This window comes from Plecotus auritus (genome assembly GCF_963455305.1).
Source record: "Plecotus auritus genome assembly, chromosome: 7".
In the NCBI taxonomy this organism is placed as follows: domain Eukaryota; kingdom Metazoa; phylum Chordata; class Mammalia; order Chiroptera; family Vespertilionidae; genus Plecotus; species Plecotus auritus.
The window spans coordinates 111,964,634-111,990,929 of record NC_137774.1 but is presented as its reverse complement, the minus strand read 5'-3'; the positions used below and the strand labels follow the sequence as shown (position 1 = coordinate 111,990,929).

Here is a 26,296-nt window from a genome sequence, read left to right as displayed (position 1 = left end):
TTATATTTGCCTCTGTGCATTAGCATTATACATTATAGCTCAGGAAAACATCTAAATTTTATTCTTGCTAGAAGCATGTATAAAAACTACCTTTCTATATTAGGCAGCTAGACCACTATCCTATTCTTGGCACTCACATGGCCTTGTACTTCCATTAGTCTTAATTGTCATGTAGCTAGCTGCCCCTATCTCTCTGGTTATAGTTTGTCTACATCCAGGAAAGATGTATGACTAGTAATAGTCTAAAGAAGGGTCAAGTCTAATTTAAATCTTCTATTATGTGCAATTCTATGATTTGTGCTTTGATCTCCATTGTCACAAGATTCTCTGAAAGGAAATAAACACCAATTCTATTTTCTCAAATGTAAGAAACACAAAATGATACAGAGAGGACGATGTATTGGATCTAAGCAGGAAAACAGAAGCCACTACAAGTATTTATCAAGTTACATGAAGAGAATTTCATTAAGAAAACTGGTTATTCTGATGAAGGAGAAGTTGAGGAGATGAACTGGAGAGGCTAGTGTGAGCCAGAGACTTAGCAATGGCAGGAAGCCACAGGCACCCCAAGGCTGGAGGGACAAAAGGAAGAGTCAATGTTACTGTGACCCATAGGCCATGGTCACACATATAATTGAAGCTGTGGGGGACCTGTCCTGGGCTGGGACCAAGGGGTGGCTACAGTTGTTACTAACAATACTTCCTTGGAGGAAGGGAGGGAGAGCTTTCCCTCTCTTTGGGTTCCTGCTTCCCACTTAATGCCGCCTGCAGAGTGAAGCCCCTATGATATAGAAGAGCATGCTCAGAGGAAAGGAAGGATCTGAGGGCAAACAGACCTAGGACCAGCACAAAGCAAAAGGAAAGAAGCAGGGAGAGGAGCCAGTTTCTAACAACGAAAAGGAGTAGTCTAACAGGAGTTCTAATTGCCAGAGTACTCGTTCGTGCACCTTGCCTGAGAAACCCAGGGTGCTAACCAACTTGTTTTCTTCCTGAGCCAGATGAAAGCTGTAAAAGTGAAAACTTGAGCTGCTTTCTCCGGCACAGGCATATTGTTTCATTTTTAAAGATCCAAGATGGATAGCCACCTGAAAAAGTACCTCTGATCAAACATAATAACCAAGCATTTTCTCTAGTGAATATAACAGAGAAAGCTCCAGAGGGGAGCTTTTTCTTGGGGGAAACAAAATGTGTTGGCCAATCAGCCCACTGGGATACAATCAATTGAAAGGAAGCCTACAGTAGGGGAAGCAGCTATGTTTCTGAAGGTTTTGTAAATATACTGTGATAAACAACTTTTGTGTAAACGCCTGTGATACCTCTGGGCTGGAGAGGAACTCAATTGCCTTTAGTCAACCGACTCTGTTGGATTCTATTATTGAGCCAGTGTGTCTGCAGAAGAGGGAGATCAGAACCAAACTTTATTTCCAAAAAGTAGTATGGAAAACGAGTAACAATATGTTGGCTTAAATTCTGGTTACATAATGAGGTTCCAAGTTAAAATTTCAGAACACACACTCCTACTGTAGCATAAAGAACTTAACCTCTGACTAATACAGAGTTACTATAGAAAAGAATTCTCTATTTTCAAAGAACACGACTACAATAAAGACACATAATCTTCCTTTCAGTATCCAGGAGCCCCTGTACATCATCATTATAAACATCATGCAATGTTAAACAAAAGGGTAAACAAAAATCATATTATTTGGATTCTCTATTGATGACCAATTGACACAGAATGGGCATGTACTATGTTTAAATGTGTGTGAGAATCGATAGATAATATGCACACATGCAGGCACTTCCGGTGGATCATCTGCCCAGGTCAAGTGAAAATAGTGCTTAAATAAGATAGTTGAATTAATTAAAAATAAAACACTGTTACAAATATTTTAAACTAATAAGTCAATATAAGTGTCAATGTTCTATTATCAATTGAATATGCTTTAAATTAATTAGATTCTATTAACTCTGTAATTCTCAGCAACTGTTTATTTTAAATTAATAAATTAGATCAGCTTACTTTTTTTTCCTCAGTAGTAAATTTCTTCATTAAGTTACATTATGACTATTCTCATTGAGCCTCAAACCTGGTTTCCCTAATTCGTATAGTCTGTTCTTTTGATTTAGAGATGAGATCCCATCTGTGTCCAGTATCACATTTCACACATAAACCATGAGACTGAGTAAGGTAGACTCACACCGATCCTTAAATAAAACTTCTGTCAAAAACACAGTGTGAATGAATTGAAAATCTAAAAGAACATGAAAGCAACAACTCCTAACGTCTTTCTTGGATAAAGACTGACCTCATGTGTTAAGAGACCAGATAAATATAGTTGAAATCCATTTTTACAAGAATATTTGAAACAAAACCAACAATTTAGAAACAAGTGTGTAATAAAAATTCAAAGAGTGAACTGAGGATAATATAAGCAGAGTAAAATAATATTTAAAATATAAAGCCAAGATCCAAGATAGGCCCTTTCAAAAAAGATTGCCAACTTTCCTCATTTCATATTTATATATTTAAATGAAGCCCAAAGCAACCATTTTATCAAAAAAAGATGTGACAAAGAAACTCATTTGTTCATTTTACTTGTGAGAACTTCCACAAACTGAGTGATTTTGAAAGATGAATTCATTTATTCTACTAGTGTCACATTAACACACTCTGCTATAGCAGCTGCTGAAATGAAAATGTAGCACAAACACATATACATTATGACTAGAGTATGAGTAACAGAATTATAAAATATAAGAAAAATACCTCAATGAACAGGTATCACTGACTTAGAATGAAAAATAAATGTTGTAAATTGATACAACTTATGTAGACATTGCCTGTATTGATTTAGAAAAATAAAAAACAAAGTCACTAATTTTGTAATAATATTAAGGAACAACAGTGTATTCCCCTGATTCTGTGTATTGCTATGTAGGAATTTTTAAAACACTTTTATCAAAAAATACGATTTTAGTTGTTCAGTATGTTAACTTAAATAAATCATTAAATAATCTTTAAAAGATCAGCATGGAAAAAAAGAAAAAAAAGGAAGAGCAGACAAACAGTTATTAATCTTTACATCCAGCATTGACCTTCAGGTAGAATCAAGGTTCATGAAGTTTTTAAGGAAGATTTATTTTCATGAAAATTATTTTTCATTTTTATTTTAATGAAAGAATATTAAGTGCATTAGGACTAAAGACAAGAACTTTCATACGCTGCAATTAATATTTTTCTCAGTAATTAATTAATTTTATTTTTCATCTGCTTCTTTAGCGATGTGTGAAGCACTCTGCCCCTACAACCCTAAAGAAAGGCAGGTGCTATCATTTTCTTCACTTTAAAGGTTAGGAAACTGAGGCAAAGAGATTAGGTGATTTGCGCAAGGTCCTACAATCAGTGGTTACACATTAGCTCTGATGACAGCAATAAGTAGTTTGCTGTTCGAAACTTTTAAGAAAAAAATTAATGGACCAGACCAGGCACAGACAGTCTCAACACTTGGTTTTTGGCTTAACTAAACTTTTAAAGAAGAACCAAAAAGAACCAAAAACAAGATCATACAACACAGGCCCCCTTCATAGTATTCACAGGGTCATACTCACTACAGAATACTAGTATGTCAGAGCTTAATGAATTTAAGAACATGTATTTTTCACATACAAAATATCACTCAAGTACTATAATTAATCAGAAACAAATAAATTATAATCTCTGACTAAACAGCAATATCACCCCTAAAGTAGCAAAATAAGTAGTATGTTCTTCCTTTACAACAAGACAGTCTAAACCAGTGGTTGGCAAACTCATTAGTCAACAGAGCCAAATATCAACAGTACAACGATTGAAATTTCTTTTGAGAGCCAAATTTTTTAAACTTCAACTTCTTCTAATGCCACTTCTTCAAAATAGACTCACCCAGGCCATGGTATTTTGTGGAAGAGCCACACTCAAGGGGCCAAAGAGCCACATGTGGCTCAGGAGCCACAGTTTGCCGAAGACTGGTATAAACTGATCAATTGTTTGAAAATTTAAAAAGCAGAAAAGTCCATATTTTATTTCTAGTCTCTGAATAAGTAGGAAAATGAAGATGAAAATTGAGTTAGCTGCATGAATGAACATACTTTCAGTTACTTATGTTAAATTGACTAAAAAATAATAATTTTTCTTTTCCTTTAGAAAACATTTCATATTTTCAAGCATAAGTACTTTTAAAATGTGAGGTTTTTGAAAAAGTTCTTTAAATGTGATTATGGTCTTAAAAAAATCAGAAGCTTGGGCATGTCATTTAGCTGTCACCTTCCCCCAAAAAACTGTTTAAAAATAAAAACTAGCAAACATAAAAATCTTCAATCAAGCCCATACCTGCCATATCCCAAGAAGTCCATTCCTTTATACAAACTGAATAACTGAAGCAACAAGGTTTAATGTAGTACAGAATTAATATTATCCTATCTAATAAAAGAGTAATATGCAAACTAACCATCACTCTGCTACACCCATAAGCCACGCCCACCAGCCAATCAGGAGTGAGTATGCAGATTAACCCAACCAAGATGGCTGCAGTCACAGAGCAAGCAGGAGGCTTGGGTTTCCCCAGCAATGGAGGAAGCCAAGCTTTCCACACACCCTGGCAGGCCCAGGCCTCCACTCAAGGCTACAAAGTTTCAATTATAGAAGATAAATAAATCCCAACAAAAATGGCTGCGGCCACTGAGCGAGCAGGAGGATTGGCTCCGCTCAAAGCTACAAAGTTTCAATTATAGAAGATAAATAAACCCCAGATACCAGGGCCTCTGCTTGGGTCACTGGGGGGCGTGGCCGGCCTGCAAACCACCACAGGCCCCTCGCCCGGGCCACCCCACGCCCCAAGGGAACCCCCACCCTGATCCGGGACACCCTTCAGGGCAAACCAGCCGGTCCCCACCTGTGAACCAGGCCTCTATCCTATCTAATAAAAGAGTAATATGCAGATTGACCATCACTCCAACACACAAGATGGCTGCCCCATGTGAACACAAGATGGCCGCCACAAGATGGCCAACATGGAGGGCAGTTGGGAGGGACCAGGCCTGCAAGGGAGGGCAGCTGTGGGCGATCAGGCCAACAGGGGAGGGCAGTTGGGAGGGAACAGGCCTGCAAGGGAGGGCAGTTGGGGGTGATCAAGCCTGCAGGGAAGGGCAGTTAGGGGTGACCAGGCTGGCAGAGGAGGGAAGTTGGGGGCGACCAGGCCTGCAGGGGAGGGCAGCTGGGGGGGACCCAGGCCTGCAGGGGAGAGTAGTTAGGGGGGACCAAACCTGCAGGGGAGGGCAGTTAGGGGTGACCAGGACTGCAGGGGAGGGCATTTAGGGGCACACAGGCTGGCAGGGGAGCAGTTAGGCAACAGTCAGGCTGGCAGGTGAATGGTTAGGGGGTGATCAGGCTGGCAGGCAGAAGCGGTTAGGGGCAATCAGGAAGGCAGGCAGGCGAGCAGTTGGGAGCCAGCAGTCCTGGATTGTGAGAGGGATGTCCGACTGCCCATTTAGGCCCGAGGATCGGGCCTAATCGGGCAGTCGGACATCCCTCGAGGGGTCCCAGATTAGAGACGGTGCAGGCTGGGCTGAGGGACACACACACCCCTGTGCACGAATTTCGTGCACCGGGCCTCTAGTTACTAAATAAACAGTCAAAACTTTAAAATATATTAACAATCTAAAAAATATATCTATCCCTAAATTATGAAAAATATAAAAATTTTACATAGTATATACTAAAAATAAACTTTTTTGTCAAAACTTCTTTGCCATCTTCCTTAATAGTTATCTGTAATAATAAAAGCATAATATGCTAATTAGACCAGACATCCTTTTGGACAAAGCCGGGGCTGTGAGGAAAGCAGGGAAGCCAGTGCCGGCAGCCAGAGGAAGAAAGGCCTACTCTTTCACAATTTTCATGCATTAGGCCTCTAGTTTAAAATAAGATCTTCCTGACTAATTGTAAGCATTTGAACTGATCTGATATAAATCAATTCATAAGGGATATGTGGAATTAAATTCAGAAACCCACGCATTTCTGAGGTTTGCACTCCAACTACATGTAAAAATAATTAGCCATTTGACATTGCAGACTCCATAAGCCTATTTGTTCAACTGATTTTTAAATTAATATTAGGTTAATATATTCTTAAATATTATGCTGAGCATCTCTAATGCTATTATGTGGAGAAAAGAGAACCCTAGTACATTGCTGGTGGGAATGCGGACTGGTGCAGCCACTATAAAAAACAGTGTGGGGTTTTCTCAAAAATTAAAAATGACACTGCTATCTGACCCAGTGATCCTACTTCTATGAATATATCCTAAGAAGCCTGAAACACCAATCGGAAAGAATATATGCACTCTTACTTTCATATTAGCACTCTTTAAAATAGCTTAGATCTGGAAATAGCCCAAGTGCCCATTAGTAGATGAGTGGATAAAAAAGCTGTGGTACATTTATACCATGGAATACTATGCAGCTGTAAAAAAGAAGGATCTCTTACCCTTTGAGATAGCATGCAGTGGTTCTCAACCTTTCTAATGCCGCGACCCTTTAATACAGTTCCTCATGTTGTGGTGACCCCCAACCATAAAATTATTTTCGTTGCTACTTCATAACTGTAATTTTGCTACCGTTAATGAATCGTAATGTAAATATCTGTGTTTTCCGATGGTCTTAGGCTCTACAGCAGCAGTTCTCAACCTGTGGGTCGCGACCCACAGGTTGAGAACCGCTAGCAAGGTCACCTAAGACCATCAGAAAACACAGATCTTTACATTACGATTCATTAACGGTAGCAAAATTACAGTTATGAAGTAGCAACGAAAATAATTTTATGGTTGGGGGTCACCACAACATGAGGAACTGTATTAAAGGGTTGTGGCATTAGAAAGGTTGAGAACCACTGGCATAGAGGGATCTGAAGAGAATTATGCTAAGCAAAATAAGCCAGTCAGAGAAAGACAAGTATCACATGATCTCACTTAATGAACAAAATAGAGTGATGAACAAAATTGATTCAGAGACATAGAAGCATGGAACAGACTGATGAATCACAAAGGGAATGGGGGAAGAAGGGATGGGAACAGATTACCCAAAGAACTTATAGACATATATGCATAACCCATGGACACAGACAGTAGGGTAGTAAAGCCTGGGGGAGGGGGGGAGGGGAGTGGTTCCAGGCGGAGGGGGCCAATGGGGGGAAAGGGGGATATCTGTAATACTTTCAACAATAAATATAAATTTTTTAAATTATGATATTGAATAGTATGATTTTATAATGTTACATTAATAACATTTTAAACTTTCTAACACCTTGCAGGCTTTTCTTATTATGAAAAGTTTTTTAATGTAAAAATGTAATGAGAATAGTATCATGAATTTCCATGCCCTATAGCCCAGCTCAATTATCTGTATTTTGTCATTTTTTGTCTCTTTTACTGGCCTATCCATTTTCTCTTTTCCTTCTTTTTACCCACTTTTTAATATTTTAAACCAAATCCCTAACATTGTATAATTTCACTAGCAAATCCTCAAGTATACATCTCTTACTGATAACATTTTTAATATATTAACAAATATTTGGTAGAATTCACCAGTGAGCAATCTGAGCCTTGAGTATTACTGGAGAGAAGGTTTTTAACTACAAATGCAATTTCTTTCAGAGACAGGGGTATTAAGATAATCTATTTTCTCTTGAGTAAGCTTTGGTAGTTTGTATTTCTCAAATACATTTTCCATTTCAAAGAATTTGTTGAATTTATAGGCATAAAGATGTCCATAATATTCCCTTGTTACACTTTGAGTATCTGTAGAATCTGTAAGTTATATCACTCCTCTGAGTCGTGACACTGGCAATTTGTGTTCTCTATATCTCTCTCTTCCTTAATCAGTCTGAATAGAAATTTATCAACTTTATCTATTTTATAAAAAAACAGCATTTGGTTTTATTAACTTTCTCTGTAATTTTTATTTTCCATCTAATTTATTTCCACTTTGAATTTTATTATTTCCTTTCCTCTGTTTACTTTGAATTTAATTTGTTCTTTTTTTTTTTTGTCTCAAGTGTCAAAAGGTATGTCATTGATTTGAGACCTTTCATTTTTTTCCTATGTAGGCATTCAGTGCTATTACAGTAGTCCCCCCTTCTCTGCACAGGATACATTTCAAGACCCCAGAGAATGCCTGAAACTGCAGATAGTACCAAATTCCCATATATAGGTGTGTTTTTTCCCTATACATAAATGCCTATGATAAAGTTTAATTTTTAAGTTAGACAAGAAATTAACAACATAATCGAATAATTATTGTAATACACTGTAACAAAAGTTGTATGAATCTAGTCTCTTTGTCTCTCAAAATATCCTCTTGTATATACATCCCAGGAGGGACGGATCAGAATGACATGAGACTTTATCACACTACTCAGAACAACACATTTAAATTGAAAACATATGAGTTGTTTATCTCTGGAATTTTTCATCCAATATTTTCAGAATATGGTTGGCTGCAGGTAACTGAATCCACAGATGGGTGAGGGGAGTACTACTGTAATTTTTCCAAAAGAGCACGTTAGCAGCATCGCACTAAATCTAATGTGTTGTGTTTTCATTATCCTTCATTTCAAAATACTTTCTAATTTCTCTTTTGATTTCTTCTTTACTCATGGGTTATGTAGGGTTGGATGCACACGGGACCCACAGATCTCTGAGGTCCTCTATATGGTTCTTGCCACCCTGGTAGTCTGGCCTCTCAATTCGGGCTGCCTTGGTCTCCCTGGACTTTCTTTTCTGCCTCAACTCTGACAGTGAACTGAGTTTCACCTGGTCGTGCCTCCAGTGCCGAGAGTTGGAACCTCTTTCAATGCATTGGACAGAGGCAATCACAGGGCTCCTCTTGTTTGTTCCTCATATCTCCGGGATCATTGTCCTTGATACCCAGTGTCTTGAAGACCATTGTTTCATATATTTTGTCTGGTATGTTGGGGAGCACAATGAGACTTAGTTGGAAAGCTGTAAAAAGGACATTCTGGTAAAAGGGAAGTTTGTGGAAGGCCGCCTGCCCTGTTTATCGGAATTCCGACTTAGGGGAGTGTCAAAGGCAGCGCCCCTAATTATTCCTTGACCTTTCCAAACAAGCCTGTGGATGTGCAGACCTCCAGGTGTTTATTGGAATCCTTATGCTTAATCCCTGGATGCCTTTGCCAAGAGGACAATGTAAACAGGTGTCTTCCCAAGATTACTCACCCTATTGATTGTATCTAAAGATAAAAATTCCAATGAAGGCCTAACGAGGCAAGCAACAGAGGCGGCTCTGGCCACTAGAGCCAGGGGCCCTTTAGCCCTCTCTTGCACAGTCAAACTGTGTCTGAGTAATCTGTTCATCCCTCGTTCAGGCGCTGCTGGTCAGCCCAGCAGTGTGTGGTTGTTCTTTTTTTTTTTTTTTTTTTTTTTTTTTTTGGTGGGGGGTGGTTGTTTCAGGGAAGAGAGTAAATCTGGTCCTTATTACTCCATCTTAGCTGAAAGAAGAAATCCATTTTTGTTTTGTTCTTTATATATCACTATGGACTCATGACTTTTATACATTTTGTTTGTTTTAATCTATTGCAATCATTTTCCTTTTTGAGTCTCAAAGTATCTCAACTTAGGCCAGTGAGAGCTACTACATGTTGGCTTTTGGCTCTTTTTGACATGTTTCTACTAGTCCCTATAGTGGCAAATAATATTTAGGCACTAGAGGTTAACTATTTATTTGCATTTGGCTAAACTTGTTTTTAAAAAGTAGAAGGAAGAGCAAGAGAGCAAGATGGAGATATTTTATGTTTACAAATAGGTACATTGCAATAAAAAAGAACATACCTGTGATGGAGGAGATTAAATTCTGCCACATAGGACAACTCACTAACATCCTCAACTGTTAAATAAAGACCACAAAAGTTCTCATCACTTCTTCCCAAATATGGATCCCCATGTTTCCAACCATTCCAGTGCAGACATTTGCTGTAGCTGCTATTTTGTCAGAGAATAATTCTGATCTTTTATGTACCAGTGTACCATAATTTTTGGCTAATCTCAAAATGCTCAGAGAAGCACTTAATGATCCAATAAGTCTTGTTTTGCCTTTAATGAGTACAATTTCTAGTGATGGTAAATTCTCACATATGGTCACTGTAACACTTGTGCACGATCTGCTCATCCGAAGGCTTTCTACTCTACACTATAAACAGCAAAGATGTGATTAGAAAAACCTTCATCTACCAAGATGTTCAGGCATGTTTACAGGAAATGAATAAAAAATTACGGTTACACATGGTTATACTAAGATGATCTCATAGAGCAATAATTGAGAATAAGGTGCCTACCCTCTCTCCCCATTGGCTTTAGGTTCTGATCCTCAAAATACAATTAAAGCTGCTCAGTCACTTAAGACACAGGACTATCACAGCCTCTGTTTTAGATGTACTAGACTAGAACAGTAATTTGATTTTTTTTCTCAAAGTTTACTTTAATTTTCCAGCAATTTAGGTATCATAGCACATAAGCTAATACATATTAGTAACTAACATTTACTTAGCACTTATTGCAATCTCGATACAGAGGCAAGCACCTTGCATATATTACTTCAATTAACACCCTGAAAAATTATTTTTTTTTGCTTAGTTAATAAGTGGCAGAGCTGAGCTTCAAGGCCAAGCTGACAACAGAGCCTAGGCTCCTATCCCTGTGCTTTATTGCTACAGTCCTAGGTAACTTTGTAAAAGTCGCTCTTTTCCTAGAAAGGAAAAAAGAAAATATTATTTACTGCTAAACTGTAAGCTTAAAGAGACCTGAAGAGACCAAGCCCAAACAAACATGGGATCTTACCTGTTTTATATCAGCCTTGTGCTGCTAACACTGCTGTTTTCTAACAGTAGTGAATAAAATCTCAGCTTTTAAGTGGAAAAGGCAAGACTCATTCATTCTCCTAAGTACTATATAAAACAGTTAAAACCTATGCAATGACAATTTCAGACAACACACAGGTAAATTTTATAGTAACCAGTTTTTCTCATTACATGTAAGAATTAACTGCTAATTATTTTAGAGCTCTGGGAAGCAGCAGAGATGGCACATAAGTGCAAGATTACAAAGGAACTAGCATTTCCATCACTTCTGAAATACGAGATTTCATATATTTAGTGTATGTGAAAGCTATAAGGTTACTTTTCTATATACATTCACTTCTCTTTCACCTTACATACTCAGCTTAAAAATACGCAGTGACCACATTCCCTTCTTAAAAGCCAAATGTTTAGAGGACCTAATGACATATGAACACTTAAAACTTCCATCAAAACACCTTCTAAATGCAATACATTACTGTTAGCATTTAAATAATTCTTGTCACATATATCAGTTTATTTCATGCATATACACTGAATGGCCAGATTATTATGATCTCTGAACGCATAATAATCTGGCCACTCAGTGTATGTGTATATATATTAGAGGCCCGGTGCATGAATTTCTGCATGGGTGGGGTCCTGCCAGCCTGGCCAGGGGGAGGGGACGTGGGCAGTTGGCCGGCCGGCCTGCCTGCTGGTCGAAATCCTGGTTGAGGGGACAATTTACATATTAGCCTTTTATTATATAGGATATACACTGAGTGGCCAGATTATTATGCGTTCAGAGATCACAATAATCTGGCCACTCAAGTGTATTTCATACTTATTAGCAATAAAAAAGCAAAAAAGTAAGCTGCTTATTTAAAAAAATAAGTGACCCATTTTAGAAAACATGGGTTTGGCATTGTTGCCTTACACTGGTTTTAACTTTATCAAACACTAGCATGCTTCTAAAATGACCTATTTCTCATTCAGTACCTTTATCAATGACAATTGGAAACACTTAGGGGAAGTAGCAGGGCACCTACCTTAGTTAGGTGAATGACTCCTTTAGAAGTTACCGAACAGCCCATGAAGCCAACATACTGAAGCTCTGGACAGTGCTCGGCAAAGGCTTTCACGGACTGATCTGTCACCTGGGGAAGAGACGTGAAGCAAGTTATTCAGGGGAATTCCAATGCATTTCAGATTCCCTCTGCCCAGCTCGCACCATTCATATTTCCTTCGCCATTAGATCATTTGAATCAGTTTGCACACACGCTGACATATTTCTTGTGGGCTATTGAAATCCTCCCTCCACCCCACACCTCTTCTATCATCCCGTTTTTCCATTTCATAGAAAACATCTCAAAGATGTCGACACCATCTACCTGCACTTCTTCATCTCTCTCTCAATAGATATTTTTATTGACATATAATTCACATACTATAAAATCCACCTTTTCAAAGGTTAACGTTCAGTGGTTTTTAGTATATTCACAAGGTTGTGCAACCATCACCAATATAAAATTTCAAAACACGTTCATCACTGAAAATAGAAACCCCATGCCTCTATTGGCTATCACCCCCTATTCCACCTGCTGCCCCCGGACTGCCTGGCAACTTTCTGTCTATGGATTTGCCTAGTCTGGGCATTTTTTTATAATTAAAACTTTACAGTTGGTTCCTAAAGTGCAACAATGATCTCTTTATAAGATGTCTTTCTCCCTTCCAGTGTTTCTTCCAAGAAATCTAGTTTTGCTCCTCACTGCTTCAAATTCTTCCGATTTGGATGGTATAATGGTTAATTTTATACGTCAACTTGACAATGCCAGAAGGTACCCAGATATTTGGTTAAACATTATTCTGGGTGTGTCTGTGAGAGTGTTTCTGGATGAGATTAACATTTGAAAAGAAAGAGTAAAGCAAGAATGCCCTTCCCAGTGTGGGTAGGGGTTTCTCATCCAACCCACTTAATGGAACAAAAGGCCGAATAAGAAGGAATTTGTTCTCTCTCTCTGGCTCTCTCAGACCTGGGACATAGATCTCCTACCCTCAGACTCAAACTTGTACTGGAACTCACACCATCAGCTCTCACATTTCTTAAGCCTTTGGACTCAGACTAGAACTATACTATCCTATATAATACAAGGCTAATATGCAAATTGACCAAACAGCGGAACAACCAGTCACTATGACACGCACTGACCACCAGGGGGCAGATGCTCAATGCAGGAGCTGCCCCCTGATGGTCAGTGCATTCCCACAGGGGGAGCACCGATCAGCCAGAAGCTAGGCTCACAGGCTGGTGAACACAGTAGTGGTAGTGGGAGCCTCTCCTGCCTCCGTGGCATCCCCCAACTCTCCCGGACTGAGAGGGTGCAGGCACGAATTTCGTGCACTGGGCCTCTAGTATACTATCAACTTTCATGTGTCTCAGATTACCAACTGCAGCTTTGGGGCCTTCTCAGCCTCCATAATCACAAGCCAATTCCTTACATTAATTTCTTTACACACACACACACACACACACACACACACACACATATCTCATACTGATTCTATTTCTCTGGAGAACGCTGACTAATGCAATACCTATTAGAATCCCAAGAAATTTATTAAAAACTCAGAGCCAAAGGGATGAAGCCCAAGAATCTGTATTTTTAACAAGCCCCTGAATGACTCTTAGCCATGTGAAACTTGAGGCCTCAGTGCTGTAAAGAAGTTACACTGACAGCTTTTGGCATTTGTACCAGGCCCTGATATATTTAAACAAAAGGCAGGATGAAATTCCTTTCAGTCTCCCCCCACCTCCAAAAAATTTCCATGTATAAAATGATCTTATAATTTTCCTAACATTTTCTTCACTGTTCCACAAAGTTGTAGCTTATAAAAGATCCAAATATTCACTATCATACACTTAATTTCAGATTCACTTTCCTCATAGTCAAGCTAAAATCAAGTTGAACACTTCTATTAGTTTTTCAAAGAGTAACAACTTACATCTCTTTTGCATTAGCTTTAATATTGGTGACTCATATATTCTGGATATATACTAAAAAATAAAGGTATTTGGATAGCATTAATTCTAAAACAACACAAGAGCATTTTCCTAAAATAACAAAACCAACAGCATCCATAGTACATCTGATAAAAGATTAATTCTGCCCTTAAAAGTATGCTTCAGCATATTAAAAACTAAGGGTGCCACTGATAAATTAAAAATGGGCCTTCCTGACTCTCAGCTAAGATATGTCTCCTTTTCATGGACATCGTCAATAGCCTGCACACTGGCCCTCTTTCTGATATTCTTGACCTCACAAATCTATTCTCCATCCATCAAGCCACAGTAATCTTTCAAAGAGTGTAAATCAGATCATGTCAGTCTGCTCTTAAAAATCCTCCCGTGGTACCAATTATCTTAAGAGTGAAATCCAAACTCCTATAATCTACAAGGCCCTGCATGATCTGACTCTTCCTTGTCTCTCCCATCTCATTTCATCTTAGCATTTTCTCTCCTTGTTCACCATGTGACGGTCTCCCCATCTATCTCATTCACCACTCTAGCCCCAGTGCCTGGCACAGGGCCTGACAACAACAGGAACTTGAAAAATAAAAATGAACAAGTGGATGAAGTATTGTCTTATGTGTGTGTTTTTTTATTTGTTTTTTATTGATTTTTTAGAGAGACAGGGGAAGAGAGAGGAAGAGAGAGAGAAACATCAATTGCCTGCCTCCTGCACATACCCTACTGGGGATAGAGGCACACCCAGGCATGTGCCCTGACCAGGAATCGAACCGGCAACCTCTTGGTGCATGGAACAATGCTCAACCAACTGAGCCACACAGGTTAGAGCAGATGAAGTACTGTCTTGATGCATGTCAATGACTTGTTGGTTCAATATTGAAAACAAATCTTTTTTTATTTTATTTGTTGACACTATTACAGATGTCCCCCATTGTCCCCACCTTTGCCCACCCAGCCTCCACCCACCATCCTCTGGTTTTCACCACACTGTTGTCTGTGTCCATGGGCTCTACATATAAGATCTTTAGCTCTGCCAAGAAAATTTAAACTTTGATCTTATTGGTTCCAAGTGGCACAAAGAAGCTAAGAATGAGATAAATGGCTTCATGAAGGTAAGAGCAAGATTTTGAAAGAAAGCAACAGCAGCACTTTGATTCTGGAGTGAACTGAAAAATTAATGTGAGGAAATTAGTGGAGATACTAACTGATCTCACTCCAATTCTCAGACCAATTCAAGGCCTTCTTTCCACCTCCAAGAAAAAGGAGCAAAGCAACAGGGACCAAGGGCATAGCAAACCTACTTCCTAGGGGATTTTCCAGGAGGAATACTAAACTTTGATTACTTTTTTCATGTCTTGCAGTCAGAGTGGTCAGTGGGTCTATGGGGTACCCTCACCTTCTGAATGCAAAATGCAGCCAGCATAAAGAAACCTGCTTAGGCTAGGTTCTAACTGAGCTTTATAACCAAAGACAAAAACATTTCCACGTATTTCATTTCAGTGAGATTCACCAGACTAGAGAAGCCATATGGATTCTAAACTCAGCTGGAACCGAGTTTAGTTGTCTAAGTATCCCCTCTGACATGTAGCAGGTGTCAACCACATGAATGGGATACTGGGTCAGGAAAACAGAAGAGCAGTGACCCCAGCACTGGGTACCCCAGTCCACTGAGTCAGCAATGTCTTTAAAAATAAAATAAAATAAAAATGTCACATATATGATGTGTGTATTGAAGGGCTGTTTCACTCAGGGTTGAAAGTCTCTTAACTCCCTTTAATTCAACAAATATTTGGGCACTTACTACATGCACAACACATGTTAAACACTAGTGCAGTGTGAACATAAGGGCAGTCCCTGACTCCAAGAGCAGAGGCTACAGGTTGGGATGTGACCAGGTCTGGCTCCCACATCTACTAGTAACATTTCTGGGAATATTTGAGACTGACCATTGCATCCCAGATTAGTTTAGTTCAGTTTGCCAAGGCCTTCTGACTAGATCTGAAACCAAGGTTGAAGAGGAACCTGATTATGGAGGGTTGAAAGCCAGGCAGACTGGTTGTGACTTCATATTGAGTGAGTCTTTTTTATTGGTAATATGAGAATGAGCTTTAAAAACTATCAGATCCCTTGAGTTCCAACATACTGCAAGCATTTAACTGATGAAGCCATTCATTAAAGGCTCTAAAAAAAGGGTGATGAAGGAAATATTGAACTTCAAAGTCCAGCAGGTACACACAGGGCAGCTAAAGATTGGCCAGGAGGCGATGCCTGCAGCAGGTCCCATGCCTCCAAGGAGACAGTGGCATACTATACCAAGGAATACCTCAGTAAGGCCTAGCCACAGGCCATACTCAGGAAGCACCCTCATCAGACAACTGACAAAGAAGATGTGAAGTACTATGATGATAAAAATACCAAGTAGAAGGAATTTTATTTACCTACCTAGTAGCTACACCATTATTTGTGTGTTTTTTAGAGAGACAGGGGAAGTAAAATAACTCATTATTGGAGTTTTAAAAGTGGAACACCATAAAATGTCTCCATTTATTTATACAACTATTTAAAAGCTAATGTAATTTTTTTTTCATTTTCTTATTCCTTTGCTCTTCTGTATTATATTTTTCACAGGATATACTATGTACCTTACAATTAATGCACTAAAAAGCCTTCACATTTGAAATAGTATTACAAAAACACAAAACAAATGAGCACTTGTTACATAAAAGAAAACAGTTAAATATGGAGACAAATACTTGGTATGAATTTGCTTTATGAATCATTTCAGTAATAAAAATGCTATAGCTTTAGTAAATTTTTAAAAGAAATCTAAAAGAAGATTATGTAGACATAAATAATTTTCTTTTAAACTATGGTCAGACACCTGTATTTATTGAGCATATTTTATGTGCCAAGTACTGTGCTACATACAATGATTAAGACAGACAGATTAACCTTATAGAACTTACAATCTAATGAAAAGAGCAAATACTAAACAAACATAACAAGTGTGATCCTATATTAATATAGCCATTTGCAGTAGTCAATGAATTTTTACTTTCTATATATACCATAATTACATAGTTTGCATGGAAATAAGCCAAAAATATACTCAAAAATTATACTCAATTATTACAAAGTAGACTTTCCCAAACATTCAATTACATGCCTCTTATCATTTTAGTAGACAGTATAATAAACATTCCTACTATATATCATAAGAAAAACAATAATTATTTAAGAATTCAAATTCATTAATTTGACTTTAAATTAGTATGATATAATTAATTATTTCATTAACTAAATCTGAAATTTAACAAAGCAATTACATTTAATTTGTTTAGCTTTTTATTATGAAAATTTTTAAAAATATACAAAAGTAGACAAAAATAGTAAAATAAATCCTCATTTACCATTCATCTAGCTTCAATAAGTACTAATTACAATGATTACTAGTTATTACTACTGCCAATCTTGTTTCAGCAATAGCCCCATCCACTTATAAAACATCACATTTACATTTACCATAGCAACAAAAGCATTAAGATACCTAGGAATAAATTTAAAAAAGGAGGTAAAGGACCTGTAATCAGAAAATTACAGTATGCTGAAAAAAGAGATAGAGGAAGACATAAACAAATGGAAGAATATACTGGATTGGTAGAATCAACATCATTATAATGTCCATACTACCCAAAGCAATCTATAGATTCAATGCAATCCCCATTAAAATACCAACAGCATATTTCAAAGACCTAGAAAAAACTCTCCAAAAATTCATCTGAAATTAAAAAAAAAAAAAAAAGACGCTGAATAGCTGCAGCAATCTTGAGAAAGAAGAGTAAAGTTGGAGGGATTACAATACCAAACAGATATCAAACTATACTACAAAGCCACTGTTCTCAAAACTGCCTGGTACTGGCACAAGAACAGATATAAATAGACAAATGGAATAGAACAGAGAACCCAGAAATCGACGCAAGCCATTATGCTCAATTAATATTTGACAAAGGAGGCAAGAGCATACAGTGGAGTCAAAACAGTCTCTTCAATAAATGGTGTTGGGAAAATTGGACAGGTTGACGCAAAAAAAATGAAACTAGACCACCAACTTACACCATACACAAAAATAAACTCAAAATGGATAAAGGACTTAAAGATAAGATGGGAAACCATAAAAATCTTAAGAAGAAGCTATAGGCAGAAAAATAGCAGACATTTGTCATAGCAATATCTTTACAGACACAGCACTTAGGGCAATGGAAATTAAGGAAAAAAATAAACAAATGGGACTACATCAAAGTAAAAAGCTTCTGCACAGCAAAAGAAATCATCAACAAACAACAAGAAAGCCCACTGCATGGGAGAACATATTTGCCAATGCTATCTCTGATAAGAATTTAATCTTCAAATGTATAGGGAACTCATACAACTTAACAAAAGGAAGATAAACAATCCAATCAAAAAGTGGGCAAAGGACCTAAATACACACTTTTCGAAAGAGGACATACAGAAGGCCAAGAGATAGATGAAAACCTGCTCAAAGTCACTAATCATCTGAGAGATGCAAATCAAAACGACAATGCAGTACCATCTCACACCTGTCAGAATGGCTATCATCAACAAATCAACAAATGACAAGTGCTGGTGAGGATGCAGAGAAAAAGGAACCCTCTTGCACTGCTGGTGGGAATGCAGACCGGTGCAGCCACTGTGGAAAACAGTATGGCGTTTCCTAAAAAAATTAAAAATGGAACTCCCATTTGACCCAGTAATCCCACTTCTAGGAATATATCCCAAGAAACTAGAAACACCAATCAGAAAGGATATATGCACCCCTATGTTCATAGCAGCACAATTTACTACAATAGCTAAGATTTGGAAACAGCCTAAGTGCCCATCAGCAGGTGAGTGGATTAAAAAACTGTGGTACATCTACACAATGGAATACTACACTGCTGTAAAAAAGAAGGAATTCTTACCATTTGCAACAGCATGGATAGAACTAGAGAGCATTATGCTAAGCAAAATAAGCCAGTCAGAGAAAGATAAATATCACATGATCTCACTCATTTGTGGAATATAATGAACAACATAAATTGATGAACAAAAATAGAATCAGAGTCATAGAAGCATTGAATAGACTGTCTAACGTATGAGGGAAGGCAGGAGGTGAGGGAATATGAAATCAACCAAAGGACTTGTATGCATGCATATGAGCATAACCAATGGACACAGACAGTATGGGGTGAGGGCATGTGCTGGGGGTTGGGGACTGCTGGGGAGAGGTCAATGGGGGAAAATGGAGACTCATATAATACTTTAAACAATAAAGAATAAAAGAAAATCATATTTATTAGTAAATATTACAGTATATCTCTAAAAGATAAGGCCCTTTAAAAAATAATAGCCATATTACTATTATCATTTCAGCAAAAATGTTCATGTAAGACAATATGAAAAATAAACTACTCATAGTTTTTATGGAGATAATAACCCAACAAAGTAATTTCAAAATCACATTAAAAATTTACCATGATTTTTAAAAAATAAAACCTTTGTCAACCAGGGCATTACAATTAATAACTAATCACTTTCCTAAAAGTCTAAAATTCCATTAGTGACCAATGACAATTTGATCATTTGATTGCTTATTTGACCTTCCTGATTTTTGCTCATTCTGTCTTGCTTAATACTAGTCTGGGATTGGAAAAGTAAGATTGGTTGATAAAAAGATATTTATAAGTTATGCATTAAAGTACTGTCAAAGGGAAAGACAGTACTAATGGCATAGATATTTATCCCTATTAAAAAGATCTATGATAAGTTAGGTATTGACTCAACCACTTTCCTTCCATCTGATGACCAAGTTTCTTTGACTAATACTACTTCAGTTTATTGAAATTCAGTATTTGGGTAATCTAAATGAAATAGAAGAATTAGTCTATTCTGCATCTGCTCATCTTTTAATTCATGAAAGGGGAAAACTAAAAAGTAATATACTAACATTACTTTTATATACTTATATTAGTATATACAAGTGGTCGGCAAACTCATTAGTCAACAGAGCCAAATATCAACAGTACAACGACTAAAATTTCTTTTGAGAGCCAAATTATTTAAACTTAAACTTCTTCTAACGCCACTTCTTCAAAATAGACTCACCCAGGCCATGGTATTATGTGGAAGAGCCACACTCAAGGGGCCAAAGAGCCACATGTGGCTCGTGAGCCGCAGTTTGTCGATCACAGGTATATACTATATAGACATAGTTGTATTTAGCACTTACGTTTACAAAGTGTTTTCTACTATACATTTGCATTTGTCTATTCACCCAGTTAAGATAAACAGATGCAATCTCCATTTTACAAATTTAAACAGAGACATTCAAGTAACCAGCCTGAGGTTACATGTGAGCCCAGTGCTCTTTTCATTATAAAATTCTCAATATTATACTTAAAATACAAAGAATCTCTTTGAGTATTAAATTTGTGGTCAATTAAGTGACAAGTAAACATAATTATAAAGTACTTTCTTTATAAACATACAATAATTCTTTGGTTTTATCACAGGAAAAATAACTTTTTTAAATTTATCTTTATTGTTGAAAGTATTACAGCTGTCCCTTCCCCTCCCCCCATTGACTCCCTCTACCCTGCACTGGCACTACTGTCTGTTTCCAGGGGTTATGTATAAATGCATATAAATTCTTTGATTAATCTCAGGAAAAAAATCTTAATTCCCTAAAAGTAAAGTCTCTTGCATGCTGTCAAACTTTATTTCTAAACAAACCTTTAAACTAACATATATGGTAAGATTGAGAATTCATTTCTATGAGTACAGAGAGAAATGCACAAGGCTTTGATTGATAGCCAAATTAAATGCACCAAACAAATCACTTACCAAAATTTGACTGTGTGGATGTATCATGCATTGTGTAAGAAACTAGGAAAAAAAACAGAAGTAGTACACACAACCTGAATTCTGAATCATATAACTTTGAATGAAGTTTCATCATAAATGAATTTAAGAATTTAAGTCCCAGAAGATGAGTGGAAGAACTCTGAATAGCAGAAGAGCAATGAGGATTTCAAAAAGCAGGATGAAATTCACAAAGCAAGAGGAAAGCCAGATCCGATAAAGATCATTTACTTAGACTTTCAAACTGCCTCTTTCCTACCTATGTAACTGGCCATTCTCTGCTTCCTTTTCAACCTCGGCCTGAACACTTCTTCCTCTCCACGCCATTTACTGTCCTCTCCCCTTTCCTGCTTTTCCTGAAACCTTATCTCCTTCCTCGGATTCTTTCCTTCCCTTTACCTCATGTTTCTTCTGAATCTTCTATGCCCCATCATCACACTTTTCTTAACTGGCTAGTTGTTCATAATATAGAATAAGAAGATTTTAAGTATAATTATTGTACTAATTTCAAATTGGCAATATTAATTTATTTATTTATCACACACAAAACATTAAGGTTATATGACTCATGAAACTGCTGTATTCAGACTGCCGGGTTGTAATCCAGCTCCACATCTTACTAGCTGTGAAGAAGTTATTATCCAAAAAGTATGAAAATGGGGTTCTTGTGAGTATTCCAACAGAATCCCATGTGCTGGGCACATACCATATGCAAAGTGCTCAATGAAGGTTAGCCATTACTCAGTGTATACACTTCCTTCCCCAATTCCTTCGGGCTGGTATTTTGAACATTATTATACAAAGTTAACTTTTATTCCTAGCATTATACTTGATAGAATATAATGAAAATCAGCATTTAATGAAAATCTCTGTTATGATGTGTCCAACCTACCCACCACCAAGCCATTAGAAATAGAAATGACATATATAAACTGTTCTGCTCTATATAGTTCACCAGACTGAAGTATGTGTTGGGACAGGGGCAAGGCAGGTTAAATAAGACTTTCGATTGGTAAAACAAGTTTAACTGTACACAACAGGTTTACCTGTATTTTGCAACAGATTTAAAATGATTGGTAATAAAAGGAAGAACTTTATTTTGTTAGAGTACATTAACTGTGTTTTGAATGTTCTAATTTGAGAAATCATTTCACTCTAACAGCACTTGGATATGACAACACATCCCTACTATTAAAAGCCTTTGGAAAGCACAACATAGCATAAACACCCAAAAGTAGGCTTTGTCGCGCTCCTAAATATACACTGTCTTGGGTAATAAGTGGAATAGCAGTTTCTTATCTGTGATTATAAGGTTCCCACTAAGGTGTTTAACATGAATATATGAGTAGATTCAACTTAAATGTATAATATTCAGTAACAAAGAACACATCCCTCCCTGAAAAGCTGGTATATAATATGCAAAAAGTAAATGCATAGAAGAGCACAACCTTCAAAAAGTCACTTGTGTTTGTAAAAATATTTCAGATTAGGCTTTAATATTTTAACATGAGAAAATGCTTCCCAGAATGAATAATATCTACCAAGGTATACAGCCCTAACAATCTGTGTTTTAATCATAAATGAAAGACAATAATCACTTGCTTTAAAAAAAAAAAAAAAAAGAGTACATACACCTTAATGTATGAATATAGGACATTTCTCACATATTCATGTTTAATGTTCTTTAAACAAGAAAGCCTATCATTAAAAAACAAAACCTAAAATTAGGTTATACATTTTTCATCATGTCAGACAAATACATTCACAGCTCACTAAATGTTCTTTCTTACATTTCAAATACCTTATAAAGCCCCAGTTCCTTTCATAAGGTTCCTACAATAATTAGAAGTAAGATGGTGCATCTGTCATCCGCCTGACCTCATCTGTTTGGTCTGCACACTTAACCTTCCAAAAGGAAGCCATGCTATGTAACACAAATGTTAAAAGGGGGCATTTTCTTTGTCAATTTTGGCAGAATAAAAAAGTATATTGTATAAAAGTTTTATTTTAGTTAATTCTTTACTATTTTTTAAATTTATCTTTATTGTTTAAAGTATTACAGATGTCCCTTCCCCACCCCCTTGGACTCCTACTCCTCACTCCCACCACCTCCCTATCTCTTTACTGCACTATTGTCTGTGTCCATGGATTATGCATATCTGTCTATCCTATCTAATAAAAGAGTAAAATGCAAATTAACCATCACTCTGCTACACCCACAAGCCATGCCCATCAGCCAATCAGGAGAGAGTATGCAAATTAACCCAACCAAGATGGCTACAGCCATGGAGAGAGCAGGAGGGAGGCTTGGGTTTCCCCGGCAATGGAGGAAGCCAAGCTTTCCGCACACTCTGGCCGGCGCAGGCCTCCACTTAAGGCTACAAAGTTTCAATTATAGAAGGTAAATAAAGCCCAACAGAAATGGCGGTAGCCACGGAGCTGGAGAGAGCAGGAGTCTAGGGTTGCCCGCGGTGATGGAGGAAGCCACACTTCTGAAGCCCTGGCCTGCTTTGGCCTCCGCTTAAGGCTACAAAGTTTCAATTATAGAAGATAAATAAATCCCAGATACCAGGGCCTCCACTTGGGTCACCGGGGGCGTGGCCAGCCTGCAAACCAACACAGGCCCCTTGCCCAGGCTGCCCCACACCCCAAGGAAACCCCCACCCTGATCTGGGACACCCTTCAGGGCAATCCAGCTGGCCCCCATCCATGCACCAGGCCTCTATCCTATCTAATAAAAGAGTAATATGCAGACTGACCATCACTCCAACACACAAGATGGCTGCCCCCATGTGGTCAAAGATGACTGACCCCATGTGGACAGAAGATGGGCCACCACAAGATGGCCAGCAGGGGAGGGCAGTTGGGAAGGACCAGGCCTGCAAGGGAGGGCAGTTGTGGGCGATCAGGCCAGCAGGGGAGGGCAGTTGGGAGGGACCAGGCCTGCAAGGGAGGGCAGTTGGGGGTGATCAAGCCTGCAGAGGAGGGTAGTTAGGGTTGACCAGGCCAGCAGAGGAGGGAAGTTGGGGGCAAACAGGCTGACAGGGGAGCAGTTAGACATCAATCAGGCTGGCAGGGGAGTGGTTAGGGGGTAATCAGGCTGGCAGGCAGAAGTGGTTAGGGGCAATCAGGAAGGCAGGAAGGCGAGCAGTTGGGAGACAGCAGTCCTGGATTGTGAGAGGACTGGGATCGGGTCTAAACGGGCAGTCGGACATACCCCAAGGGGTCCCAGATTGGAGAGGGTGCAGGCTGGGCTGAGGGACACACACCCCCCCCCCGTGCACAAATTTCATGAACCAGGCCTCTAGTATATATATAAAAGGCTAATATGCAAAGTGTCCCTGCGGGAGTTTGACCGGGAGACCAGGAGTTCTATCACTCACTATGATGTGTGCTGACCACTAGGGGGCGACACGGAATGAAGGAAGGCCCTGGCCAGCAGCTGGCAGCTGGGGAAGGGAGGCCCCGGCCAGCAGCCAGAAGGAAGGCCCCAGCTGGCAGCCGGAAGGCCCTGATTGGCCCTGATTGCCGGCCAGGCCTACGGACACTACCCATGCACGAATTTCATGCACCAGGACTCTAGTATGCCTATAAATTCTTTAATCTCTCCCCTTGTCTCACCTCTTCCTTCTGAGAATCATCAGTCTGTTGTACACTTCCATGTCTCTGGATCTATTTTGTTCATCAGTTTATTTTGTTCATTAGGCTCCACATTTAAGTGAGATCATATGATAATTGTCTTTCTCTGACTGGCTTATTTCTGACAGAAATGTTAAATAAGCCATCATAAAAAATACTTCAATGAACAATTACAGAAATCCTTAAAGCAAAGTTTAAAAAAACACAGAAAGTCTCAGTAAAGAAATAAAAGGCCCAGCCAGTGTGGCTCAGTGGTTGAGTGTCAATCTATTAACCAGTAGGTCACAGTTCAACTTCCAATTGGGGCACATACCTGAGTTAATGGATTGGGCCCCATTGGGGGGCATGCAGGAGGCAATCAATCAATGATTCTCTCTCATCTTTGATGTTTCTATCTCTCCCTCTCCATTCTTCTCTGAAATAAATTGATATATATATATTAAAAAGAAAGGAAAGATATAAAGAAAACCAAATTGGAATTTTTAGAATTGAAAAGTAAAATAACCAAAAGGAAAAAAGTCACAAGATGGTATTAATAGCGAAATGAAGACAAGAGAGAAACAAAACAGTGAAATTGAAGACAGACTTATAGAAAATTCCCAATATGAAAAACACAGAGAAAACTGACTGGGGAAAATGACAAAAGCCTTAGACATCTATTTTACTAAATCAAAAAAATTTAACATTCGTATCTTTAGTATTCTAGAAAAAAAGAAAGAATGTGATATTAACATTCAAGGATGAAAGAATTTTCCTCAAATTTGGTTAAAAAATATCAAACACACATTTAAGAAGATGCATGAATCTGAAACAGGATAAACCAGAGAAATACATACCAGGACATAACATCATCAAACTCCTAAAAACTAAAGACAAAAGTATTGGGAAAGCAGCAAAACCTCTACAGTTGTAATTTGAAAAACAATTCAATATTACAACCAATTTCTCATGAGAAATCATAGACACCAGATGAAAATGGGGCTATATTTTTCAAATCCTAAAAGAACTGTCAAGCCAGAATTTTATATCCTTTTATAGCCTTTAAAAGGAATAGGAAAGCTAGGTAAAAAATAAAATTTGTTGCCAGCAGACCTACCCTAAAAGAATAACAAGAGAAAGTCCTTAAAACATAAGGAAATGGCCCTAACCGGTTTGGCTCAGTGGATAGAGCGTCAGCCTGCGGACTGAAAGGTCCCAGGTTCGATTCCGGTCAAGGGCACGTACCTTGGTTGCGGGCACATCCCCAGTAGGAGGTGTGCAGGAGGCAGCTGATCGATGTTTCTCTCTCATCGATGTTTCTAACTCTCTATCCCTCTCTCTTCCTCTCTGTAAAAAATCAATAAAATGTATTTTTTAAAAAAAATAAGGAGAGAGAGGGAATAATGGCGGCGGAATAGACAGACGTGTTCCGAGCCTTGTCCCGGAGCAGAAAGAAAGAACAGCTGAGGGACGCACAAGGAGTGTTTGTTGGCTGGTTGGGAGACAGGTGAATTCCAGAAGGAGGTGGGGGACTGCTGAACGGGGTTCCCCTGACCTGGCAGCACCAACTGCGGCTGGGTCCCCTCCCGGAGCTGCGGGCTTGGACGCGGAGTCTGCGCCATCTTGATCCGGAAAGTGGAGCTTATCTGAAGCCTGAGAATCCACAACTGCGGCACCCCAGGAACAGCTGCGAGCCCCAGAACAACGCTCCCCAACTGGCGCAAGCACACGGGTTCAGAGGAGCTCTACACTCCACCACGGGAAGGTCAGATTTCGCCTGGGATAAGGTGAGGTCTCTGGTCCCGGCGGGAGAGAGGAACGCGCGTTTTGCGGGAGCTGGAGG

The 26,296-nt window shown here is 38.5% G+C and overlaps 1 protein-coding gene across 1 annotated transcript in view; it reads right to left on the bottom strand.

Moving 5' to 3' along the window:
• The window catches only part of FBXL17 (F-box and leucine rich repeat protein 17), a 491,914-nt gene that overhangs the window by 318,065 nt on the left and 147,553 nt on the right, over positions 1–26,296 (bottom strand). Inside the window, exon 5 of the mRNA XM_080679035.1 lies at positions 11,939–12,046. Within this exon, the coding sequence (XP_080535161.1) occupies positions 11,939–12,046 (108 nt within the window). The remainder of the gene's footprint in view (positions 1–11,938; positions 12,047–26,296) is intronic.